The sequence below is a fragment of the Patagioenas fasciata genome, chromosome 4 (assembly GCF_037038585.1).
Source record: "Patagioenas fasciata isolate bPatFas1 chromosome 4, bPatFas1.hap1, whole genome shotgun sequence".
NCBI classification, from domain to species: domain Eukaryota; kingdom Metazoa; phylum Chordata; class Aves; order Columbiformes; family Columbidae; genus Patagioenas; species Patagioenas fasciata.
Window position 1 is genome coordinate 59365331 of NC_092523.1, and position 21721 is coordinate 59387051.

Genomic DNA, 21721 nt, shown 5'->3' on the forward strand with positions numbered 1-21721 from the left:
GGTTCACTGTATTGTTTGGTTATTTCTACTGCCCTGTCTCATTCCAGTGCGAGGGTGTGTTTTACATGCATCAGATGTGATGAATGACAAGGGAAACTTAAAGTTTAGTGCTAAAACACCCAGGCTGTTGGCGCCTCAGCCCAGAGCGATGCTGAAGGATTGTGGTGGGTGCACGGGACCAGCTCAGAAGAGGTATCCGTAATATCGAGCTGTTCAGTTGGGAGCATCCTGGTTCTAGACAGTAAAATGGTGTAAGTGCAGAGATTTACTTCTCCAGATGCTTTGAACTTTGGGGTTCCCACAGGGGAAGCCAGTGACCCAGCTGTAATGGTCTCCCCAGGCTGAGGGTTTTTTCCCAGTGCCCCCTGAGAGAGCCCTGGGCACTGTCCTCTCTGAGGCTGCCCCGTGCTGCAGCGAGGAACAAGGGACAGCAAGAGCGACCTTTAGCGGTGTTCGGGTACACGCGAGGCGGGGTCCCGTGAGCAGAGGATGAAGCCCAGCAGCACGAGCTCATCACCTCCCAGTAAAAACTGGGGAATTGCAGCAAAGGAAGAAAAGCTGCCCTACTCCATCCTGCGTGGGCAGGGAGGTGACTTTGCTGCATGAAGAACATACAGCACTTGTTTTCAGAGCCTGCACATAAAGGTACTTCTTTGTACTTAACTTAAATTTCTTTTTTTTTTGTACAGTTCAGTGCAGTGCACTTCAGGTCAAATCTGTAGAAGAGCCTGAGGTCTGTTTACAGAATGTACATATGGAATTATTTTTCAAATATTGTTCTGTTGTTCATTAAAACATTGCAAATCTTAGTGGGAGGCAGGGAGAGTATTATTAGTGCTTCAGTGATAGCTCGTTCTTCAGAGATCGGGTTTCACTCGCTCCCTGCCAGCAAAGGAAGTTGTAGTGTTTGAGTGGAAAGAAAAGGGATGGGTGATAATATCATTTGCAAGATACTCACTTCTGAACCTCAGGGCAACATAACAAACCCCTGCATTTAAGTTGTATTCTAATCCTCTTCAAAATAGGCAGCATCTGTGATTTGTTATTGAAATGGGTGTGTTTGTGTGGTTAAGGTGACAGGCTGACAGACTTGCACTTACCGGGAAAGCTACCATGTCCTACAGACATTTTCCAAAACACAGTGTCAGCCACTGGGAGCTGAACTAACCGGAGAAGCAGACTGCTCTTGAGTTTCATTTCATTTTTAATTAAGCTATTTTTACATTACTTTTGTTTTAATAGAGCACTTTCTTACAAAGGACTTTTTAAAAAAAGTCCCATTGTCAACGTTCTCAGTTGAAAAGGCCAGTTGTCTGCACAACAGTGCTTCCTTTCAGGGACGTTATTGGAGACTTGTTCAACAAAGGCACTTGTTTATTTTTTCTCCTTAAAACTGGTTTTTCGCTTTTTGGTTTTTGAAATCCACCAGAATAAACTTAGAGCGGTGATAATATTAACGAGAAGTGAGAATTACTCCTCTCCCCACACCGCCTGTTAGTGCAGAATTTCTCCATTCTATCAATGGAAATGCAAATTTTCTGCTCGCTTCCTTAGTATAGGAAGAACACTTTTTCAGCTGTCACCTATGCATTTTTAACTTACTCCATTATCATTTTAGAGGATCAGAATATACTTGATGCTGAGCATTCTTAACTGGAGCTAAAGCCCCACATTTACATGCTGCTGTAGCCACAGCGTTGGCATTTACAGCACAAGCCCAAAGGGACTGGTGCAGAATTCATGGTTATTCAGTCCTCCCACTGCCTCCAGGTTTTCCATCAGAGCAAAGCAGCATCTCCCTATTTGTGGAGTTTGCTTTACCTGGGTGTAGTGGTAAACAATGAAAGAATACTGCTCTTCTGCACATTCACACTTCCTTTCATCGACCTCATTTTTAAATAGTCTTTCGGAGGACTATGTGAAACCGCATGGGTTTCTGCTTGGCTTATATAATAAGAGGAAGAAGAAAAAAAAAAAAAAAACAAGCAAGATGGTTTTACATTGCTCAATGTACTAAATCATTCATCCACACAGTGAACATATGTGCAGGTAGAAAAGTGCCGAGGTGAGGAAAAAAGAAAAATAAGGCCAGGTAGGCACTTAAGTATTTGAAAAAAATCAGCAACTTTATTTAATGATCCATAAAACCTCAAAGCACCAAAAGCACAACAGAAAAATAAGAGATCAAACCCCATCCTGAGCAGACAGGATAATTACAGTTTCCATGCACTTGCCTGTGCACACCTGCACTTGGCCTTGGGAGCATGTCTGCCTGTCCCTGCACCAAAATGCTCTTTATTTGCACGACACTGTGTGGAAGCAGCGGTTGCTGACAGGCTCAGCCTGCTGGTACCGGTGCCCTTCCTCTGCCCCGGTGCAAGGCGACAGAGATGAGCAGGTTGTTGTCATTTCCTCGCTGTTGTGCCGTGCCTCAGCCCTGCTTGTGTGGATGGCCCCCAGAGTGGGTATCTTCTGGTTCCATAATCAACATATTTCCTTCTTGTAGGGATTGTGTTTCTGCTGTTGTGGCCAGCCCAAGTGCATCGTTTCACGAAGCAGGGCAGTGTGTGTTGAGAACCACGGCATAGCAGGGGCAATTGACCTCTCTACTCAGGACATAAACATTTTGAACTTGTGCCTGTGAATGGCCATGGGTGTTTCAGGGAGAGATGCATGTGCAGCACTTGGATGTAGGTGAACCGCACTTGTGTGATCAGACAAACGGCACGCAGGAACATTAGAAACAGATGTACCGCACATGGTATCAAAAACTCCATTTGGATCCTCCTCAGCATCTCCTGTTGGGTTTGACAGGAGGGGTTGTATCTTGCATGGCAAGCCTCATTTCATATAGAGCATATAGTGTACGGTTAGGCGGTTTGCAGAACAAAAGCTGAATTTGGTTTCAATCTGGCTGATACTAAACAGACTTTGAGTTAAGAGGGCTTTTGTTTCGATGCCATGACATTAAACTCTAATGTGAACCTTCCCCTTGTCTTGGCAAGGCAGAGTAGTGTGCTGTCATTTGCTTGTTGATATTTTCTGCCAAACGAAAATAAATTCTTTAAGGCTCATGCTGCTGAATAATTAATTTTTTATGGTTCCTGAAGGGAATACTTTATAGCTGAGATGGATCTTTCCATAGGCTGAGAGCGCCAGGATCACACTCGCTGAAAAAGCTGACAGTGGGAAGCAGGGCACAGCTCCTCTGGGGGCAGGTTTGCGTGGCTCGCTGCGGTGGATCCAAATGTGTCTCTGCAGGTGCTTAATCCCACAAATATGAAGCTGCAGATGAGCCCCTGAGCTGTTGCCGACACCTTTGGGTGCACTTGCTTCTGCCAAAGTTTTGTCCCGCATCTGATGTGCTGTTTGGAGCCTTGTTTATTCCCAGAGCAGGCATTTTCTGTGTTGACTCAGAGGTGAGATCCAGTCCCTGCTCCCGGGGTGGCCCCTGCAGAAGCAGCAGCGATGTAAGAATGTGCACCGGTGCATGTTGCAGCAGCCAATACACATCTGTCACGGGAGAAGTTGATTCTCGGCTCCCTAATGTAGACAGGGGCTACTCTGAGGGTTGTCGGTTGCATTTCTTCGTTCTTCACGTTAATAGGTATTTGTCGGAGGGAGACGGAACATCCCTTCTGCCAACAGAAGAGCAAGGGAGGCTTGGCCCAAATTTAGCCTGGCCAAGGGCTGAGGATTCTTCATTGGTGTGTGATCCTGTGGGTTTACATGTGTCCTCCAAGCACACAAAATGAGTCCAGCTCAGGTTCCTCAATGTCACGCCCAGATGTTAAGTGCTGTGGTTTCGGTGCGTGGATGTTTATGAAGAAAACCTAAAGAAATGAATGTGGTTTCTAAATTAAATAAATGCACCTGTCCAGGCAGAACTAGGTTCCACATTTGCTGTGGTCAGATACTCTTAGTGCCTAATCCACGTGCATTTTATCCACCTTTTACTACTTGCTAGCGTGAGCTAAAGAGACTGCATGGGTGTATTGAGAGACTTCATCCCTTGGATTTACCTCGTTTTTCCTGTGTTTGTGAGAAGTTTAACTCTTTGGGTTAATGTTCAAGACTAGGAGTCAGCTACTGGGACACTGACATTTTTCACAGTCATAGCTGTAGCTAATAACAGCAAGAAATTACTCAGCATTGTGTTGTTACCCTACTGCTGTCTTAATTGCTGTCTCAGTAGGTTTAATTGGAAAGATGCTGCTGATGGAGAAGTGACTGTGGACTTCCATACCACACTTGGTGATTGTGAGAGATTCTGAAGTCAGAAAATGACTGCACGTAGAAATGTGCACCCTTGCAAATGAGACAGTTCTTACTGTTTCTGGAAATACCAAGGGCATGGTGAGATTGCCAAACTAAAATCAATTCTTTTTGCTGTAAAAATTCTGCAAGTGCTTGAAGGTCACTGTAACTGTATGAACTTCAAGGACTTTACATTAAAGGATTCAATTTTAATTATGAAGAACTGTATGTGTGAAAAAGTCCATTTTATGGAACCCCCACCCTAATAACAGAAAGTTATGTTTGATTAATACTCCTGTTTCTCAGAGGTGCTTAATACAGCATATAATGCAAAGATTAAGTAAAAATCTCAGAATTATTAAGACTACCGTAGCATTGAAAATGTTTAAATGCAGCATATTCGATCTAGAAAACTCATAAGCCAAATCTAGAGGTGCTGGATAGCTTGCGTTATTTTACTATTTTAGAGACCACTCGTAACCAGCGGTACATCAGCTGCTGTCAACTGCAGTGACAGAGCTTGTCTGTTACAAAAGAAAGCAGACTTTTTCATTTCTTCACTGATGAGGGAATTTCTCTTTTAAAGCAAAAGATTAGCTAAATTATTTACCCGCTATATATCAAACTACATTAGATGAATGCTGCTTGGGATGCAAAAGCAAGTACTGAAATTTCAAAATTAACATTGCCTGTGGAACCTGAATTTTTTTTTCATCCCTTCAGTGCATCTCCACACTAAGGCTGCTGGGCTGGGGGTGGAATCATACCATTTAAAACGTATGAGAACATGCCTGCAGAAAAGAGCACTGCTTGTGACTTAGTGCTCGGTCTTGCAGCCTTCTCTAGATGACCTGATCGTGTAGTTTACCTTTTATTGCCTCTGAGCTGGCCTTTGATTCTCCCACATTCATTCCTCTTTGTTTTCAATTAGTGCTAGAAATACTTCCCAAAGCCCAAAAAGCCACCCAGTTTTTTAAGGTGGCCAGTTGAAAAGGTCCTGACCACAGTGTGCATCCTAATACTCCTGTTTTCTTCAAGTGGTTGATTATTGTCAAGTATGTTAAAGCTGGTAACTTCGCTTAAGAAAAGAAACAGAGGAACAAAAATTATAGCAGACTAAATAGGTATAGAATGTGTATTATCCATAAGGCTGCAAACCCATGTATTACGTGATGGGGGAGTTCTAGATATTTTCTTTTAAACTGCTGTGTAAACCTCACTGTTCCCTGTGCCAGGGCTCACAACGTGCTGTGTGTGTCCCTGATCACACTCCAGTTTTCCCCTGCGGGACTGCTGGCTCATTTATTGTATAGAACAAATGATCCTCTCTTCATGGATGTTATTTTCATTTCTCTTTAGTCCACAAATTCACCAGGCATACATATATACTTGATACTACTAAAAGCTTGCTAAGAAGGCAGAATTAATAGTTTCCATGTAGGCTTTTCTGCGTCAACTGTCTCAGTGCACTCAGGGGTTTCACAGGAGTGTGAAGAGGCAGGAATTGGCTTGAATTTCACAGGTGAGCTGTCAGCACAGGGAGGATGACTGGCAAAGTGATGGCCCCCATCCCCTCACGTTTGGTCATGTGAAACAACTTGTGTTCACGTTTAAGAAGAGCAGCACATTCACTGGGTCATTATTAAGGTGCATGGCTTGATTTGCTGAAGTGATGGTTTGTGGTGACACAGGCAGGGATAAGGTAGTGGCTATTAAACTATCTCCTTCGCTTTGGTTTTGTGTATGTTTGGAGTATTTTTGGCATAGAATATTTGCAGAAACAATCTCCTGCTATTGGGTAAAGTAAACCTTTCAACATTGGCATTTTTTTCCCTTGAAAACCAGATTATGTCTGTGCTACTTATTTAGCATGCATCTGTTTAATTAATTAGCATTGGCTTGTGACATGCCAGATCATTGGGAATGAACTAAGCGACAGCAAACAGGCTTGTGTCGTGCTCAGTAGCAGAAAATCATGTGTTTGAGTGATCCCAGCACTTCTCTGTGTTGTTCATAAATTGCTTGTGTGTGCAAGAACAGCTGTGAAAGTCCTGCAAATAGGTAATAAGGTATGGTGCTACTGTAGTCTGTTGCTCCCTGTATTTTTTTTAATTTCCTTTTCCACCTTGCAGAAGTTTAGTTTTATTACTCTAACAGGGGCTTTACCGCATAATGCAATGCTATGTGTTAAGAACTGAAATGACAAACCAACTTGATAAACTAGACAAGCAAAAAGGGTTTAAGTCCTTTGCAAGGCCAAAAGGCACCAAAATTAAGCTCTGTGTAACTTTTGAGTTTTAAAAGAGCAGAGGCTGTTGTTTTTCTTCATTCTCACAATACAGAAATTTGGTGAACTGCAGTGGAGAGGAATGTGCAGGCTGGAACCCAGACAAGCTGCAGTCACGAGTGCCTCAAAAGTTGAGTTGCCTCTGTCTCGACTGACTTGTGTGTTTCTTGAACAAAACACTACAAGGAGTCCAACGTGTAAGGCTTTAGGAGATTAATTTAGATCACACCAATCAAAAAAAATCTAGTTCTGAAATAGTACTATCTATCTTACTACTAAAGATGATGAATAAGTGCCTGTGGGTTGAGTCATGAGATTGCTTTGCCATACTTTTATCATTAAAATAGAAGTAATTCCCTGGGCTGTGGTGCTGGAAAAGGTCTTTGTATCTTCACGGTCCTCATGCTCTAATGGCATGTTGTCTTATAGCAAAGGTAAGCTGCAGTTTGCAATTTTGTGTGGAGAAAAATAGCACAAAACAAGAGGCAAAATACTCAAAAGCCAAATAATGTTCATTGTTGTGTGATTAAGTTTCCTATAATGTGTAGACCTAAGTGAAGCTCTATAACAGACAAAGGAGAAGAACAGAAGGTGAGACAAGGTCCAGTTCAGACTAAATTTATTGGTGCTTTCAAGACACATGGTATTTTTTTGTATACACCAAAAATCTGATGGTACCTTGAGACGATTTACTACTTTAGCTTGTGTTCCTGTTAACATCCTTTCTTAGGGTTACAAAATGGCTGTCAGGCACCATTTGGGAGAAGTAGTTTGGGATATATTAAAAAAATGTATTTATATATAAATATAAATAGAAATGCTGTATCAGATGAACAATTTCATAAAGACTGTGAAGCTATAAAACCTGAAATGCTCCAGTGTGACAAGCATTCATGTTGTTCAGCTAAAAACATCAGCTGCTCAGGCAGTTGTAGGTTGTGGGCCTTGGAGAGTGCACTGAACTAAATAATGTGATTTAATGAACATGTATCCAGCTGAAATTTAGAGATACAATAGTTTATGGCTGATCTTTTCACTCTGAGCAGAAGGTTTTATTTTCATAGACCTTGAGTACCTGTAGTTTTCATGGCAGCCAGTTGCCTGTTAGTGAAATGAAAAGTGTAGTTCTGCTGAAAAATCAAATCTGAGGCTTTTTGTGTTTTTTTAGTTAGCTGATTTTTAACCAGTTAAGTAGCACTTTGGGATGCCAGGTCTTTTGTTTGCTCTTTTAACCCTTGCAAATGGACTGCCAAGTCAGAGTGAGATGCCCTTTCTTGGTGATAATCCACCATTATCAGTAACCTGTAGTTTGCATGTGAAATACTTAGTGTTTTTCCTAAAAAGTGTTTCTTTCTCTATTTCAGCTTGTTAGTGACTTATTGGAATTCTGTTTCTACACCTTTCGAGAGTCTCAGGCACTGAAAGTAGAGTTTCCAGCCATGCTGGTGGAAATCATCAGTGACCAGCTACCAAAGGTGGAATCTGGGAATGCCAAGCCCCTGTACTTTCACAGGAAGTGATAGAAAATGTCTTAAATGGAAGAACTTTGCCTTAAGTTTCCCTGTGTTATTCCACACCCATGAAGGACTCAAGAAACCATATTTTAAACATGCTATCTACACTTGTTCAGCAGTCTCTGCATAGTCTAAAATCATATAAAGGGTTTGGGGAATGGAAAAAGGGTTGACTTGGATTTGGCAAGACCTACATGTTTGGAAATTACCCCATAACCCTCAAACATTTAGAAAATGTTCCTGTTCCTCTGGATGAAAAGCCATATCTAGTCAATAACTCTTTGATTTTGATATTTTAACAGATGGAGTTTTAAATATGCCATGTAGTTTCTGGTATTGTTTGCTTGTTTTAAAGGGTTCAAGAACTAATGAGAACTTTTTAAGCTTACCCTTGGTTTGCACATAAAACGTAAAGTCAATATGGGGCATTAATATTCTTTTCTTGTAAAAAAAAAAAATAAACAACAAAAGCTATATATATATACACACATATATACACACAGACACACACACACAAACCCTAACGTGTAAAGTAATAACAGAACATTTGGTGTGGAATACTCTGTTATCCCCACCTGTGGCATTTGTTATCCCATGTTATCCCCTCATAAATGATATACACTGTGTTAAGTGTCCATTTACTATTTAATTAAAAAGGATGAGATGTGAAAACAAATGCCCTGGTATCAATTTATAGTATCTATTGTGCTGGCTTTACAAATAATTTTTTGCAGTCTTTTGCTGTACTGTACATTGCTGTATGTATAAATTGTGAAGGACCTGAAATAAGGTGTAAGGAACTTTTGTAAATGAGACAAAAAATCTTTAATGGTTAATAGGATGAATGGGAAAGTATTTTTGAAAGAACTCTATTTTGCTGGAGACTATTTAAGTACTATCTTTGTCTAAACAAACAAGGTAATTTTTTTGTAAAGTGAAATGTTCTGCATGCATAATGAACCGTTTACAGTGTATTTAAGAAAGGGAAAGCTGTGCCTTTTTTAGCATCATATCTAATTTACCATCCTACAGTATCTGTTGTAAATAACCACACTTAACCTTTTCAGTTGTATTTAAGACTTTCTGTTTTCCTCTATCTTTTTTTCTTCCTTTTGTCTCGCTTGCAAGCATACGTGACCTGAGCACATCTTAGAAATCCTGCTTCATATTTCTGTAGGAAACTACACTATGTTGTGTTGGCCACTTTACGAAGGTTTCATTTAACACGACAAATTACAGTTTCTCCAAAGCTTTTGCCAGCTTAATGGTGTAGTGAGTTCTTGCCCTCTACTCCCCTTCTCTCTCAGGGGAACCGAGGTGAATAAGATGTTGAATGATTTTTCTTCTTTTATTAAGTTTCCCAGATTGTTTGTTTTTCCTTTGAATACTGGATACGTAAAACATCTTTAAAGGTCAGATTATTATTTCAGATGGGGAGAGCAATTTCTGATTCTGATGAAGGGAACATGCAGATCATTACAGTAAGTATACTGAACAGCTTTGTACTGGTGCGAAGAAGGATGGTAAGGTACTGATGAAGGGGCAGATTAGCCAAGTAGAATTTTTAGTGATAAACTGTAGGTAATTTTGTAAGCATTTTTGTAATAATCAGAATACATCTGAAAAGACAAATGTTCACACAAGGAGTTCAATGCAGTTGGTCTGATTTTGTCTCAAAAAAGTTTTCTCTAGATAAGACTGCAAAGAAAAACTTTTTGAGGTGATTTTCATAATTTCACTATTTCTAAGCAAATACAGAATTTGGGAGTAGAAGAGAGGACAGGTGAACTTCTCTGAGGCTCAGCTGTTGCTACGGTATGCTCATGTAAGTAGAACAGTTTTTCAGAGTCCTAATCTCTAGTGTTCTCTCTGGGTGCCACTGGTGTTTTTGAGCTCTAGTTTGTCCCTTGGCCGGTCAGAATGTAGCATTTCCTTCAAATGGTGGTCGACTTAAGAATTCTGCGCCCTTTTGGAGTCCAAATTTGGAGGTGCGCTTTGGTGCACTGAAGACAGTCAGTGCTACTTGTCTTTTTAAATGACACCTGCCTTATGCAATGGATAATCTGTAAAGACTGTATTCAGAGAGGTTTTTTATATATAAATATATACATACATATATTATTTGCATTTTGGAAGTCTAATCCATAGGCAGATCTTTAAATACTGACCTGCACAGCAATATGAAAGCCAAACTTCCAATGTTAGATACACAGCATGCAGACTGGTTGTTTACAGTAAAGAAACAGTCATACATTCATCTTTTCATTTACATTTTTTTTTAAGTCTAAAATAGAAAATTTTAAAGCCAGGTTCTGGGTGAATACAGTCTGCAGCAGCTTTTTATATTAACAAAGTTACTGCCTCCTTTTCTGTCTCAGAGTAACTTTGCTTGATTGAAATAGCAAAGCCATATTCTACACTTCACTGTTAAATGCCTGTCCCAGTCCAAATTGTTGTCTGTTTGCTCCTATTTTTGTACCTTATTACTTTTAATCTTGGTTTGGTACAATTCATAATTCACAGAAACTTCATATAATTAAACACACTAAATTAGTTTTAAAAAGCAATTTATATCTTTATGCAAAAACGTATGTCTGTCTTTGCAAACAACTGTAAGCAGATTATAATAAATCCTTTACTTTAATCACCTGTTGTTTATGAAACCATTCATTGATGATTATTTTTTGCTAGAGATCATTGAAGTAATAGATACAATTGGATATAGATGTTGTAAGAGGCAGTATTCTCTTACCAAGGACACCTAAGCAGAATAGCCATCACTTTTTTAATCTAAACCTGTGTACAGCAAAAAAACCCACAAGCTTAGTTTTTAGCTACTGGGAAGTTACGTTCTTTTGGATTTGTTTAGAATGAAATAGGCATTTGTCTCCTGCAAAATACAAGACAAACTAAACCATCTTTTAGAAGTGGGCTTCTGTTCATTGAGCTATGTTATTTTGTTGTAAGAAGGAACGGGGATATACAGCAAGAGCATTGTATACACAGTTAAACATGTAAAATAGGGTTAGTGTACTGCAGTGGGTATTTCAGGAATACTACACATCATGCGACTGAACAGTTGCGCAAAATAAAATAGAAGAGACTAAAGTTTGCAATATCAAAATCCTATTAAAAAGATACTTTACAATCAATAATGCAAAAAGCTAATTCACAGGGTGGTGTTTTTCACTGACTTGTTTAAACATTTATGAAATTAAACAATTCTACAGTTAATGCACTTTTAATTGTTTATTAAAGATTTGACTTTTTCTTTTTTTAGAGCAATGTTTTCAGCTGGAGGTCAATGACTTGGTAAGATAGACAGCAGTTCTGAGGCCAGGAAGCTCAGAGGAATGTTTAAGAATTCTTGGAGTTCAAACAGATTCCTGGATGAAAAATAAAAGCAGCCAGCAGTATGGTGTAAACAGTAAAATCTATGCATAATGATGCATTTATAATTAGGGGTTTGCTTCTGTATGTTTAAAGCTTTTTAAATAAATAGAATATATTGTTTGGTCTTTATGTTAATGTCTGCAAGTACCTATTTTTCTTTTCTTCTTTTTTTTTCTCTTTTTTTTTATACAAATTGTACAAATATGAATTAATATGAATTAAACTGGTTTGATTGCAAGGATTTCTTGCATTTTAATCTCAGATAGCTGCTGGTGCAGTGATATCCTTAGTGACAAGCTTCTGTGCATCTAGAAACAATATTAAACAACATAAAGTAAGTAACAATGCAATATAACATCTTTCTTCATACATCTAGCTCTTGGGGTTTATCGAGCTCTATTAATTTGGATGATGCAGTGCATATGGTGGCTTCAGACAGAGAGCAGCTCCTTATGCCGTAGGATGAAGAGGAGTTTGGGTGACTTAACAGGGATAATGGTGTTTGCCAAAGGACGCACTGACACTGCTGCATCCCACTCAAAGGAACAAACCCAGCAACCTCCAAGAGCTGGACAAGTCTGGCTTCCAGTTTCAGGTAACCGAGAGGTGCTGTACCATTGGCCAAAGTTAAAATTTCTCCTGGGAAACAGAGATATTCACTGTTTTCCATACATCAGGTTTCCCCAGTGACTAAATCAAACTGCCTTCTCAGGGCCAGGTCTTTTCCAATTACAGTAACAAAGTTAGAAGGGGAAATAAAACTCTTGCTATCCTGTTTTTTTCTGTGCACTATCTATCTCAAGTATTTGCTGCTAAGTTCTGGATGAAGCTATTAATAGGTCTGTGGTGTAAGCCTCAATTTACTTGCTTTTTTTTTTTCTTTAATAACAAGTTACACAAACTTTTTATTGCCAAAATATCCTTGCACCTGCCTTCTGTTTGCTGAATTGTCAAAAGGAAAGAATAGTAGAGGATGAGCAGTGTTAAGAAAAATTTCCCATCTGCTTAGAAGCAGATGTATCTGTCATATGCTGTTCTAGAATTAAGAAAATGCTATCACTACTTAAAAACCTAACAAACTTGTAATCTGACCTCAAGCTGGGACACTGTTTTCTTTCAGGTATCTACAGAGAACGGGAGTTTATGATGAGTACATTACTGAGATAGAAAGGTGTGGAAAAAAGAAGTCCTTTCATTTCAAAGATTTTGCTAGGTAAAACATGCCATAGTGTAAGGTTTTTAAAAGAATGTTTTAATTGTAGGTGTTGACAGGATGAAGTTTCTTTGCTCCTTACCTGTGGTTCCTTCAAGTACAGATGAGGGCACACTGTTGAACTCTGAGGTAGAAAACTATGTCCAAGGCATATTTAGCTTAAAAGGTGAAGACTTTCAGTTAAACTGGGTTTAGTGCTGGTGCATTTGCATAAACCCACAGTCAGCAAACGATGGACTGTTAAGGTTGCAAACAAGGTAAGAATTGTGAAATGGGTTAAGATAAGAAGGAACATAGCATTGAGAAAGGCAAGTTTCTCCCTGAGTCTTTTCCATGATAAAATTACAGAGGCTCAGCTACCAAAAGCTGTAAGCAGTGTAGCAGAACACTTATTTTCATTACAGGGCAGATAAATCAGTCAATGAGATTTTTCATTCAATTCCAATGAAATACGGGACATCAGAAGGAAACCTGCCATGAAGATCAGATGAGAGAGTGATTAACAACATTCAGCAGCCTGAAAATCCCTGGGTTTTTCACCCAGCAGAGCGAACATGCTGCCCAGCCAAGCGCAGAGCTGCACCCTGTCCAGTGACTAAGACTGCAAATTTCTACTGATCCGAGCCAGTCGGGAGTCTCAGCTTTTCCATTAATTATTCAGCAAATACATATGCGACCTTAATCCCCAGGCTGAAGGATTCAATCCCTGGCCCCACAGTGATGGCAAAGCAAATGTACTTTTGCATAAAAAGCACAACATATTGTTGTGTTTGTTGGTTCCCCTCCCCCTCCCTGCAATTTGCTCTCTGATTTCCAGCCTGTGTCATATGCCCACTACCGGGAACCTCAGGTTTTTTAAAACTGACAAGTACCTGACTGTGTGGAGTCACCAGCACCTGGGAAGGGGAACTCAACTGGAGGGTTAAGCTGAACCTGTACCCACAGCTGTGACACAAGAGCAGGTCCCTGTGAGGTCCCTTCACAGGCTCTCTCCACAAGAGATTCCCTTTTCCTCCTTCCTGGGGGAAATCTGATCTGGCTCAGCTTACACCACTGCCTGTAGACAACATCTAGGATGTGAGAAAGTTTGGATTAGTGTTACCTCTGCCCAGTGTATCATTGCCCAGTAGAAAAGTTTTCTTCTTTGGGTTCTGTGTGGCTCCAGAAGTAACAGGAATCTCAAAATATCTCACCTAAAGGCAAATAGGGTCACAGGACTGAAGAGACACACTGAGTCTTATTCTTCTACATATCTGTTTAAAAAAGAAAGAAAGAAAACCACCACCACAGAGCTAGAGCAGAGAAATAATACATGGAGAATTTTTAAAGACAGCAGCCAGAACAAGATCAAACATGCACTGCACATTTAATACAACAAAAACCAAATGCAAGTGACTTACAAAGCTTGTGTCAAGTTATCACAGCTTTGCTATCTGACAAGCCAGCATACCTCACTGCCACACCTATGAGGCTAATACCAAAGATTTACATTCTCTGTTTTCGTTCAGCATTTTTACCAGCCAGTAGCCATGAAAACAATCTGGCCACACAAACACCCTGCTGCCTCCAGAACGACTCTATATCTATAAACGAGTCATGGGCCCAGGCAACACAACACTCAGCCACAGCAGTGCCTTGCCACCTGAACAAATCAGAGCAAGGAGACATGCCCCCTGTTGTTGTATGCATTGGTGCAGCTATTTTTCTTAATCCTTAATCCAAGGAGCAAATTAAAGAACTTGATCTTCACAGAAGTCAAAAAGTCATCTCCCGTGCTTGGGTCACTAAGCCACTCTGCCAAGACAAGAACCGCCTAAAAGCGACACAGCCACAAGTCACTGCTCAGCTACCATGAGAATACACTGAATGAAGCTCCTCCAAGTGATGAGGTTTAGCGCTGGAGAGCTGTGCTGACTTGGCCCACCATTGCTCCATCTGGAAATGATTTGTGCACACTCCAGTGGTCTGGGCAAAGGAACAAAATACTGGTGTGGAGTTAAATTCTAAGGGGGGGAACAAAGCCATCCCAACCTTAAGGCAGCATTAACCATTCACTGGGTTACTAATCACATTAGTTAGAAAAACAGGCAAGCTCAGTATATCTGCAGTAAATGACTCAAAATCCATGGAGTCCAATTTAACAAGTGAGCCTGTATTAGCATGTCATCCTGTCATTTTTTCCTGCATCCTCTCCACCACCTCCTAGATGGTCTGTCTTGAAGGAGAGAAAAATACAAAGATGAATGATAAACTGCACGTAACTTTTCTTTTTAATCACAAGGTGCAGATTTCTACACCACAAGATTTCTGGAAGCTTTTTCTGTGACCACAGTTAGTTAGCTCTCTTACTACACAAATAGTTCTACAAATTATGAGACAGCTACTTGAGGACTCTGATACTATGAAGTACCATCAACACCTCACAATCAACAATTATAGGGAAGGAAGAATGTGAAGCTTAAGGAGAAGCTAGACAGACAGCAGATAAAATGCAAGATGCCTCCAGGATGCACAAGGATCACAGCCAAAGATTCCCATTTGGCTCGAGCTTGTAGAGTTGCCTATTTAAGTGAGGAAAGTTCCCCATCCATTTTAGAGCCTGCTTGTGGCTGACTGCGTACAGCTGCCAATAATTATTTCACATCATAACTTACAGAACCAGAGCAAAACATTCTCCAACTTAGGAATGACTTAGGTCAAATAGCACATAACATTTTATTTCATTTACAGTGATATTTTTGAGTAGCAAAGGAACCATGACATATAGGAGCCTGTAATAAAAGTTCATGTGTCTTACCTTTATAAAATAAATGAAATCAAACACACAACATAAACGAATGTGTTCTTTGAAGAGATTTGAAAAATGTCATGTCTTTATACCTATTATTTCACTTACCAGCGTCTGTTCCATATTGTCTGTTCCACTTCGAAATATAATTTAATTATCAGCATGACAGCTGTTTTTATCCAACCGTATTTTCCAAACTCAAATAATATGCTGTTAAAAATGCTGGTTATGGATGCATCATGTCCAGGACATTAAGTTTATAAAAATCATCTTCAACTGGTAGTTGAGTCACAACTAAATATTTGACTTAAAATGCTAGTTATCTTGCAAACCACTACTGCTCTTTAGAATTGAAAACCATCCTATTAAAAAAATTATCACTCCATCCCCCTTTCTTGACCCCCATCCATTCCAACACTTAAAGAACTTTTTTTTTAATTAATATTTGGCGTCATAATGTCTTCATACAGATTTAGGATCTTCAACCCACAGTCAGGCTCTTTGTTGATTAAAAGCAGTCACAAAAGTAGAGAGAAGTGACTATAACAAAAATCCATGGATACCATGTACACCTTCTTGGCGTTCAATGCACAAAGCTATAAAAACTGAACATAATTTTGTGGAATAAGTCCTCTCTTGCCATTTAGTGTGCCTTCTAGCCATCCTGGCTCTCTGGAAAATTGCACTGCAAAAGAAAAGGGGAAAAAAGAATTACTGCATCTTTTTATGCTTGAATGAGTACTTTAAGCTTTAGCTCCATGACACCATGCCAAGCATCCATAAAAAACATCCAGTTTTCTGCAATGACCAGTTTAAGAATCTGGCTAAGAAAGATGGAGAGGATGATTGACTTAAATACTTGTGCAATATAGGCACTTGAACTGTCTTCTGCTAAGTATACATGGTGAAATAGCTTTTAGGTGCAGGAAACTTCATTAAGGAAACAGTTAATGGAACTTAGGATGGGTTTATAATATAGAAAATCTAGATGTGTTTGGGGAGAAGTTAGAACTCGTATCAAATAGCGGGAAACAATTTTAGTAGCTGGAGGCAAAGCACAACCAAAAACCTGTCTTGAGCAGAGGTGATGAATTTGGAAGCTCAGAGCCACAGAAAACTGGTGGAGGATCTTACTGGGCATGAAAAGTAAGCACATAAAGGTTTATGGGGGAAATAGAAATGAACCAGATCTCATTCCAAGTATCACCTTTTCACAGAGTAAAGGTGCCATTGGAAGAGACCAGCGGACAAAATCTAAATCATTCTGGTTAAATTCTCGCTCTGAAATTCATAGCGCTGTTCACAAACCATGAAGGAAAGGCTTGAACTATACGCCTTGTTCCTTACTGCCATCCTAAGTATTTCCCATTGCTGATCCTAAAGTTTGTGCAAAAACATCCATGAATCTAAAATAAGGAAAATTTTTGTTCAGACTATAAATGCCCCACAACTTATTCTGTGAGCAACAGAATTAATGAAATCTGGCTTCCTAGATATAATTTGACTACATTTCACAGGAAGTTAAAAAAAAGAAGCATAAGCCTCAGTTCTTTGGAAAACAGACTAAGTCCTCAAATTCCTCTTCAAATTTCTTACAAGAATATGGCACAGGTACATACTTACTTACCTATGTAATTGTAAAGTCCCACACTTGTAGCGACCTATGATATTCTCTACCGTATTAATTTATCCTCACAGCGTTTCCAAGACAGACATTATTTAGGGAGGAGATCAGACAAATGCTGAAACGTGCTGCCAGCCATATCAGGACTTTATTTAAAACACATTAACACATTTTAGAATGGGATGTTTGTAGCCGTCTACAAATCAGCGAAATAACTGTTAAGAGACGGCAACATGTTAAGTCTCATTTTCAAAAGTATTGTAAGGCTCTAAATTTGAGCACCTAAACCACACTTTCCCCTAGTTTTTCCCTTGTGTCCTATTATTGTCAGCGAAGCTAGAAGCTGTGCTCAGAAACCACAGTGTAAACCACAGCTACACCTCCAAGGTTTTCAGAAAACAAAACTGCTTTTCAATGACATGGATAGTTTAGATTCAGAACAAAAGTCTAGGCTTATCTTTGTAATAAGTATGTCCAACAGAAAGATTCTACAGAAAAAAAAAACACATAGAAAATTACCTTTCAGGATCTCTGCACACACAGTAACTTACATTACAATTAGTAATTAGCAGGCCCTCCTCTCCCTTTGTCATTTTATTCCACAATTACAGAGTACCCATGCATTCTAAACTGTGGCACTGACACCACCACAAACCTCCCTGTGGAAGCTCCACCGCAGCAGCTGTAACTCCACCCTTGCCAGCAAATCCAGCACTGGCCAAACCTCTGCCCGAAGGCTCCTGTGCCTACGGAACACATCTGTGTTACAGGAAACAAACTCCCAAAAATGACAGATGAGGAAGAAAAACAACTAGAAAACCTGGAAGTAGGAAAGTTCTACTTGTCCTCTGGAGCTCAACCTTAACTGACACTACAGAGAGGATGGATATTACTGGCATGTTAGTATCTATAAATTGAAGGCCTGTTCAAAATAAGGGTAACAACTTTTATCTGAGGAGATCACACTGAAATGTAAATTTACCTAATATTTGCCCAGGGGAGGAAATGCTCAAACTATACTGAATCACTTAGCTCAACACAACAGCAAATTTCAAAAGGAGGATTTTCTAAACACATTTGATTGATAACATAATACTAAACTCTGCACATTACAGCACGTCCAGATTTAATGCACAATGCCCAAGCAATTGGACTTAAATGTCATATATAATTTCCATGCCAGAAGACTACACACGGACAGTAGAACTGCGCTTGGGAAATTAAATATCATACATGTACATTACGCAGCTCAGGGCCTCGTTATTAGCAGAAGTTTCTTTTATACTCTACAAAGATTAACAAAAGAGTTAGCACACAGATTACATTTAAGATCACCACTTCCTCAGATCAGTCTTTTTTAAAAAAAAAAAAAGCAAAAAGAATTCTTAATATTCAGCAGCTCTGGCGACTGTCAGGTAGGGCAAGACTTCTGCCACCTTACACAAGAAGGGTTAAGATACCCACATACATCACTGACTACTTCTGTAGGCAAATTAAATTAATGTCGAAGCTGTCCAAATGTACAGCTGCTTTAAGCTCCAACGATCCTGTTTTCTTTACTAATCCATTTTGAAGCATAAATGTACAACAGTGTTCATTTAAAATAAAAAACACTTTACCACACAAAAGACATTTTACTATCATGCTCGACTCTTCTTAAACCCAGGACACAGGCTATTTCTGAAAAAGAGAAGGTGGTTCATAGTGTCCCCTTTCTGTCATTTCTTCTCAGTCAACAACTACAGTTCTCAGCACTTTCTTAAGCCTGCCTCATTTGAAAATACCTTGCTGCAGAAACTGCGCTTAAAACTCCCATTCATTTTTGGACCAAGCATCCCATAGGACCTAGTCTTATGTTGGATAGGGACAAGGGGGGAAAATATTTGTACTGTAATAGATACGGAGCAGAGAACTGAAAAGTAAATATTTTCCACCAAGTTTAACAAGTGTATAGCGAGACTACACAACAAAACCAATCAAAGACCCACCACCTAAAGCCATCACCTCCCCCAACAGTGGAAATAGCAGGAAAGTTGAGAGCCAAGAGTGGGACAGCAGCTTCCTCAGCACCTGCTGCAAGGCCGTTCCAGTGGTCCCGCTCTAGCAGTGGCAGAGTGTGGAGAAGGAGGATGTCTGCCCATCGGTATGATGACAAGTGCTATGAAACAATCACCCCAACTCAAACAGACAAACAGGATCAACAGACTTTCAACTCACAATTAGTTCTCCAAGTAAAAGCTTTTCTGATTTCATCTAAGCAAGAAACACAATAAGGTTAACTTGGCATTTGCAGCATTTTTTCCTACTTTTCTGTACTCTCCATAGGAAATAGCTGCAATATTGCCAATGTGATGATTATCTAACTGCAAATACAGACAGTTTGCAAGCAGCTCTTCCTAGAGACCCAATGCCATAAGCAGACCTTATTCTGCTTTGGCAGCTCGCATGTCTCAACCACAAATGAGACCAGGACTCATTTCCACAACGGTATTAGTTCATTGCCTCAGTGCCACTAACTTTAGCAGGACTGAATCAGACGCTGATTCACACTGATTTCCACACCTTCATGGACACTAGGTTTTTTTGGGAGGAAACAGAAATGGGAGAGGAAATCTAATATATATGGTGCCTGGCACAACAAGGCCTCCCTTTCTGCTGGACTGCTTAACCAAAGTAATGACCCCAACAAGCTACGTAAGTGAGAACTGCATTTTGTGGGCAACAGAAATCTCACTGCTAAAACCACTACACCACCAGAATACATTTCCATAGAACTCAATCACAGTGGCCAATTTTTCACCAGGAAATTAAATTAAAGCAACAAAATGTGCTTGCAAGCCATCCATGTTTAGAAATTCCTATGAGTTTTTTAAACAATCCCTATGGGTAAAGCTGACCACAGAAATACACAAACATTTATCATACTTGGGGTTAGCATGGAATTTGAAATTTAAAAACTTGCTGTTGCCCTTAAGTTTGTTGTGAGAAGGAGAAATGAGGCCAGGACACATGACTAGGAGTTAAGGGGTCTTCTTCCTGACTCTGCTAAAGGTTTACTGCATGGCCACAAATAAACAAGTCTGCCTAAAAAGGCTCAGGCTTGTGAATGAGAGCAAACACACTGCTACAACATGATAAATCGGTGAAGGTGGAATTCAGCTTGCAGACTGAGACTTCCCTTACAGAAATGTCTAAGCTCCTGTTACAGCTGGTGAAGGATCTAGTGAGTACAATGAATAGCAAGAGTGCCTGAAGAATATTTTGGCTCACCCTAAAAAAGAGGCAAGTGGTTGATTGGCTGAGCTGCTGCTGAATACCCTGTGCTATAACTTGGTGACCCAATGCATAGACATTGAGATTTCGGGTCTTTCTCCTGAGTTGATTCCTGAACACCTCTGACAGTTCCACACACACACACCAAGTACAATGCCAAGCACATCAGTTTAAATATCTCCCATTTTAACACTCAGCTTTCCATTAGAATTCCTCTTCTGGAGATCACTGCTTCCACAACACTGCTGGCAGGAACGAAGTCAGAGTAGAAAAGGTCAAACTGCCTTCAGTGACTTTTAAAAATTTCTAGCAAAGTCAGTAGGAATTTGGTTGTGTTCACCTAGTACTTTTCACTGGCAAAGCTGTGACTGTAACTTTCAGCAGCAGTCTGGGGTAACTACCTCCAAATGGCACACAAGTAGCTGAAAAGGAGAACATCTGGCCTGTACACTCCATTTCTCCAGGTGTAAAATGGAGATAACTAATGCACATGAATGTTTCCAAGTGCTTTGAAATCCACAGACAAAAGGAGCACAAAGAAGTAGCTTTATCCTCATTTTTACCTCAACAACATCATTTCTTTGCACATACAGTACAATATAGTATTTTGGGAGTAGTACTTCTATGTAAATCCTTCATTTGTCAACACCATATAAAAAGACAGTCCAGAAGTCATAGCACGAAGAAGAGGGAAGAGAGTGCCTTGGAGTCAAAACCAGGGAGATGAAGCAAGGCTGGGGCTTTGTTAGACTAGGAAAGACACAGGGGGATGGTTCTGGCTGTGTGAACATGGCTTTTTGTGTTCCTGCCATGCTTGGTAGGGATGATGGGTGCCACACCTTTCCTGAGGAAAATTACTAACAAAACACTTTCTTGGTTTTCCCCCGTATTTTTTTCTCCCTTGAATCCTGGTTTTTAAAATTGTAACAAGTTTTGATGAGAGCTATCTTAACAAGTTTTCAGGAAGCCTTCCCGCTAGCAGTACTGCCAAGGAATTTTGTTGTGTAAACACCATTTACCCTATCTAAAAGTCTTCTCCCTAGTGCCATTCCCATTTACTGACTTCTAAGCAGTCTCTTTCAAGAACCAGAAATTTAATAACACTTGGCTCCAAGGCTGGCAAGGTTTCAATGCCAGGCAGTCTGATTATTCTTTCCACGAATACTGGGAATATCTGCTTCAACAACAACAAAATATACAGCCAGCATATGTCTCTCTCAATCTCAGACCATACTCTGCTTCTTCCCATATGTGCCCTTATCCAGCTGCAAACTCTTCAAGCTTTGCCTCTAACCACCTGAATTATATTGTTATGTGCTCTCAATAATACAGCCTGGAGCAACTGGGAAATAAAAATATTGGCACAGCCTAA

At 39.9% G+C, this 21721-nt stretch overlaps 2 protein-coding genes across 9 annotated transcripts in view; one reads left to right on the top strand and one right to left on the bottom strand.

Moving 5' to 3' along the window:
• The window catches only part of NR3C2 (nuclear receptor subfamily 3 group C member 2), a 205339-nt gene extending 193759 nt beyond the window's left edge, over positions 1-11580 (top strand). For 5 of the 7 annotated variants that reach the window (XM_071807996.1, XM_071807998.1, XM_071807997.1 and 2 more), the window contains one exon: positions 7909-11580. In XM_071807996.1, coding sequence (XP_071664097.1) covers positions 7909-8064 — 156 coding nt within the window. In that variant the 3' untranslated portion in view covers positions 8065-11580. Of the gene's footprint in view, positions 1-47; positions 222-7908 lie in introns of those variants that run through there. The other 2 variants (XR_011738859.1, XM_071808000.1) reach the window with 2 other exon arrangements.
• A 3775-nt stretch (positions 11581-15355) lies between these two features.
• The window catches only part of ARHGAP10 (Rho GTPase activating protein 10), a 149056-nt gene continuing 142690 nt past the window's right edge, over positions 15356-21721 (bottom strand). For both annotated transcript variants that reach the window (XM_071808001.1, XM_065837626.2), the window contains one exon: positions 15356-16137. In XM_071808001.1, coding sequence (XP_071664102.1) covers positions 16049-16137 — 89 coding nt within the window. In that variant the 3' untranslated portion in view covers positions 15356-16048. The remainder of the gene's footprint in view (positions 16138-21721) is intronic.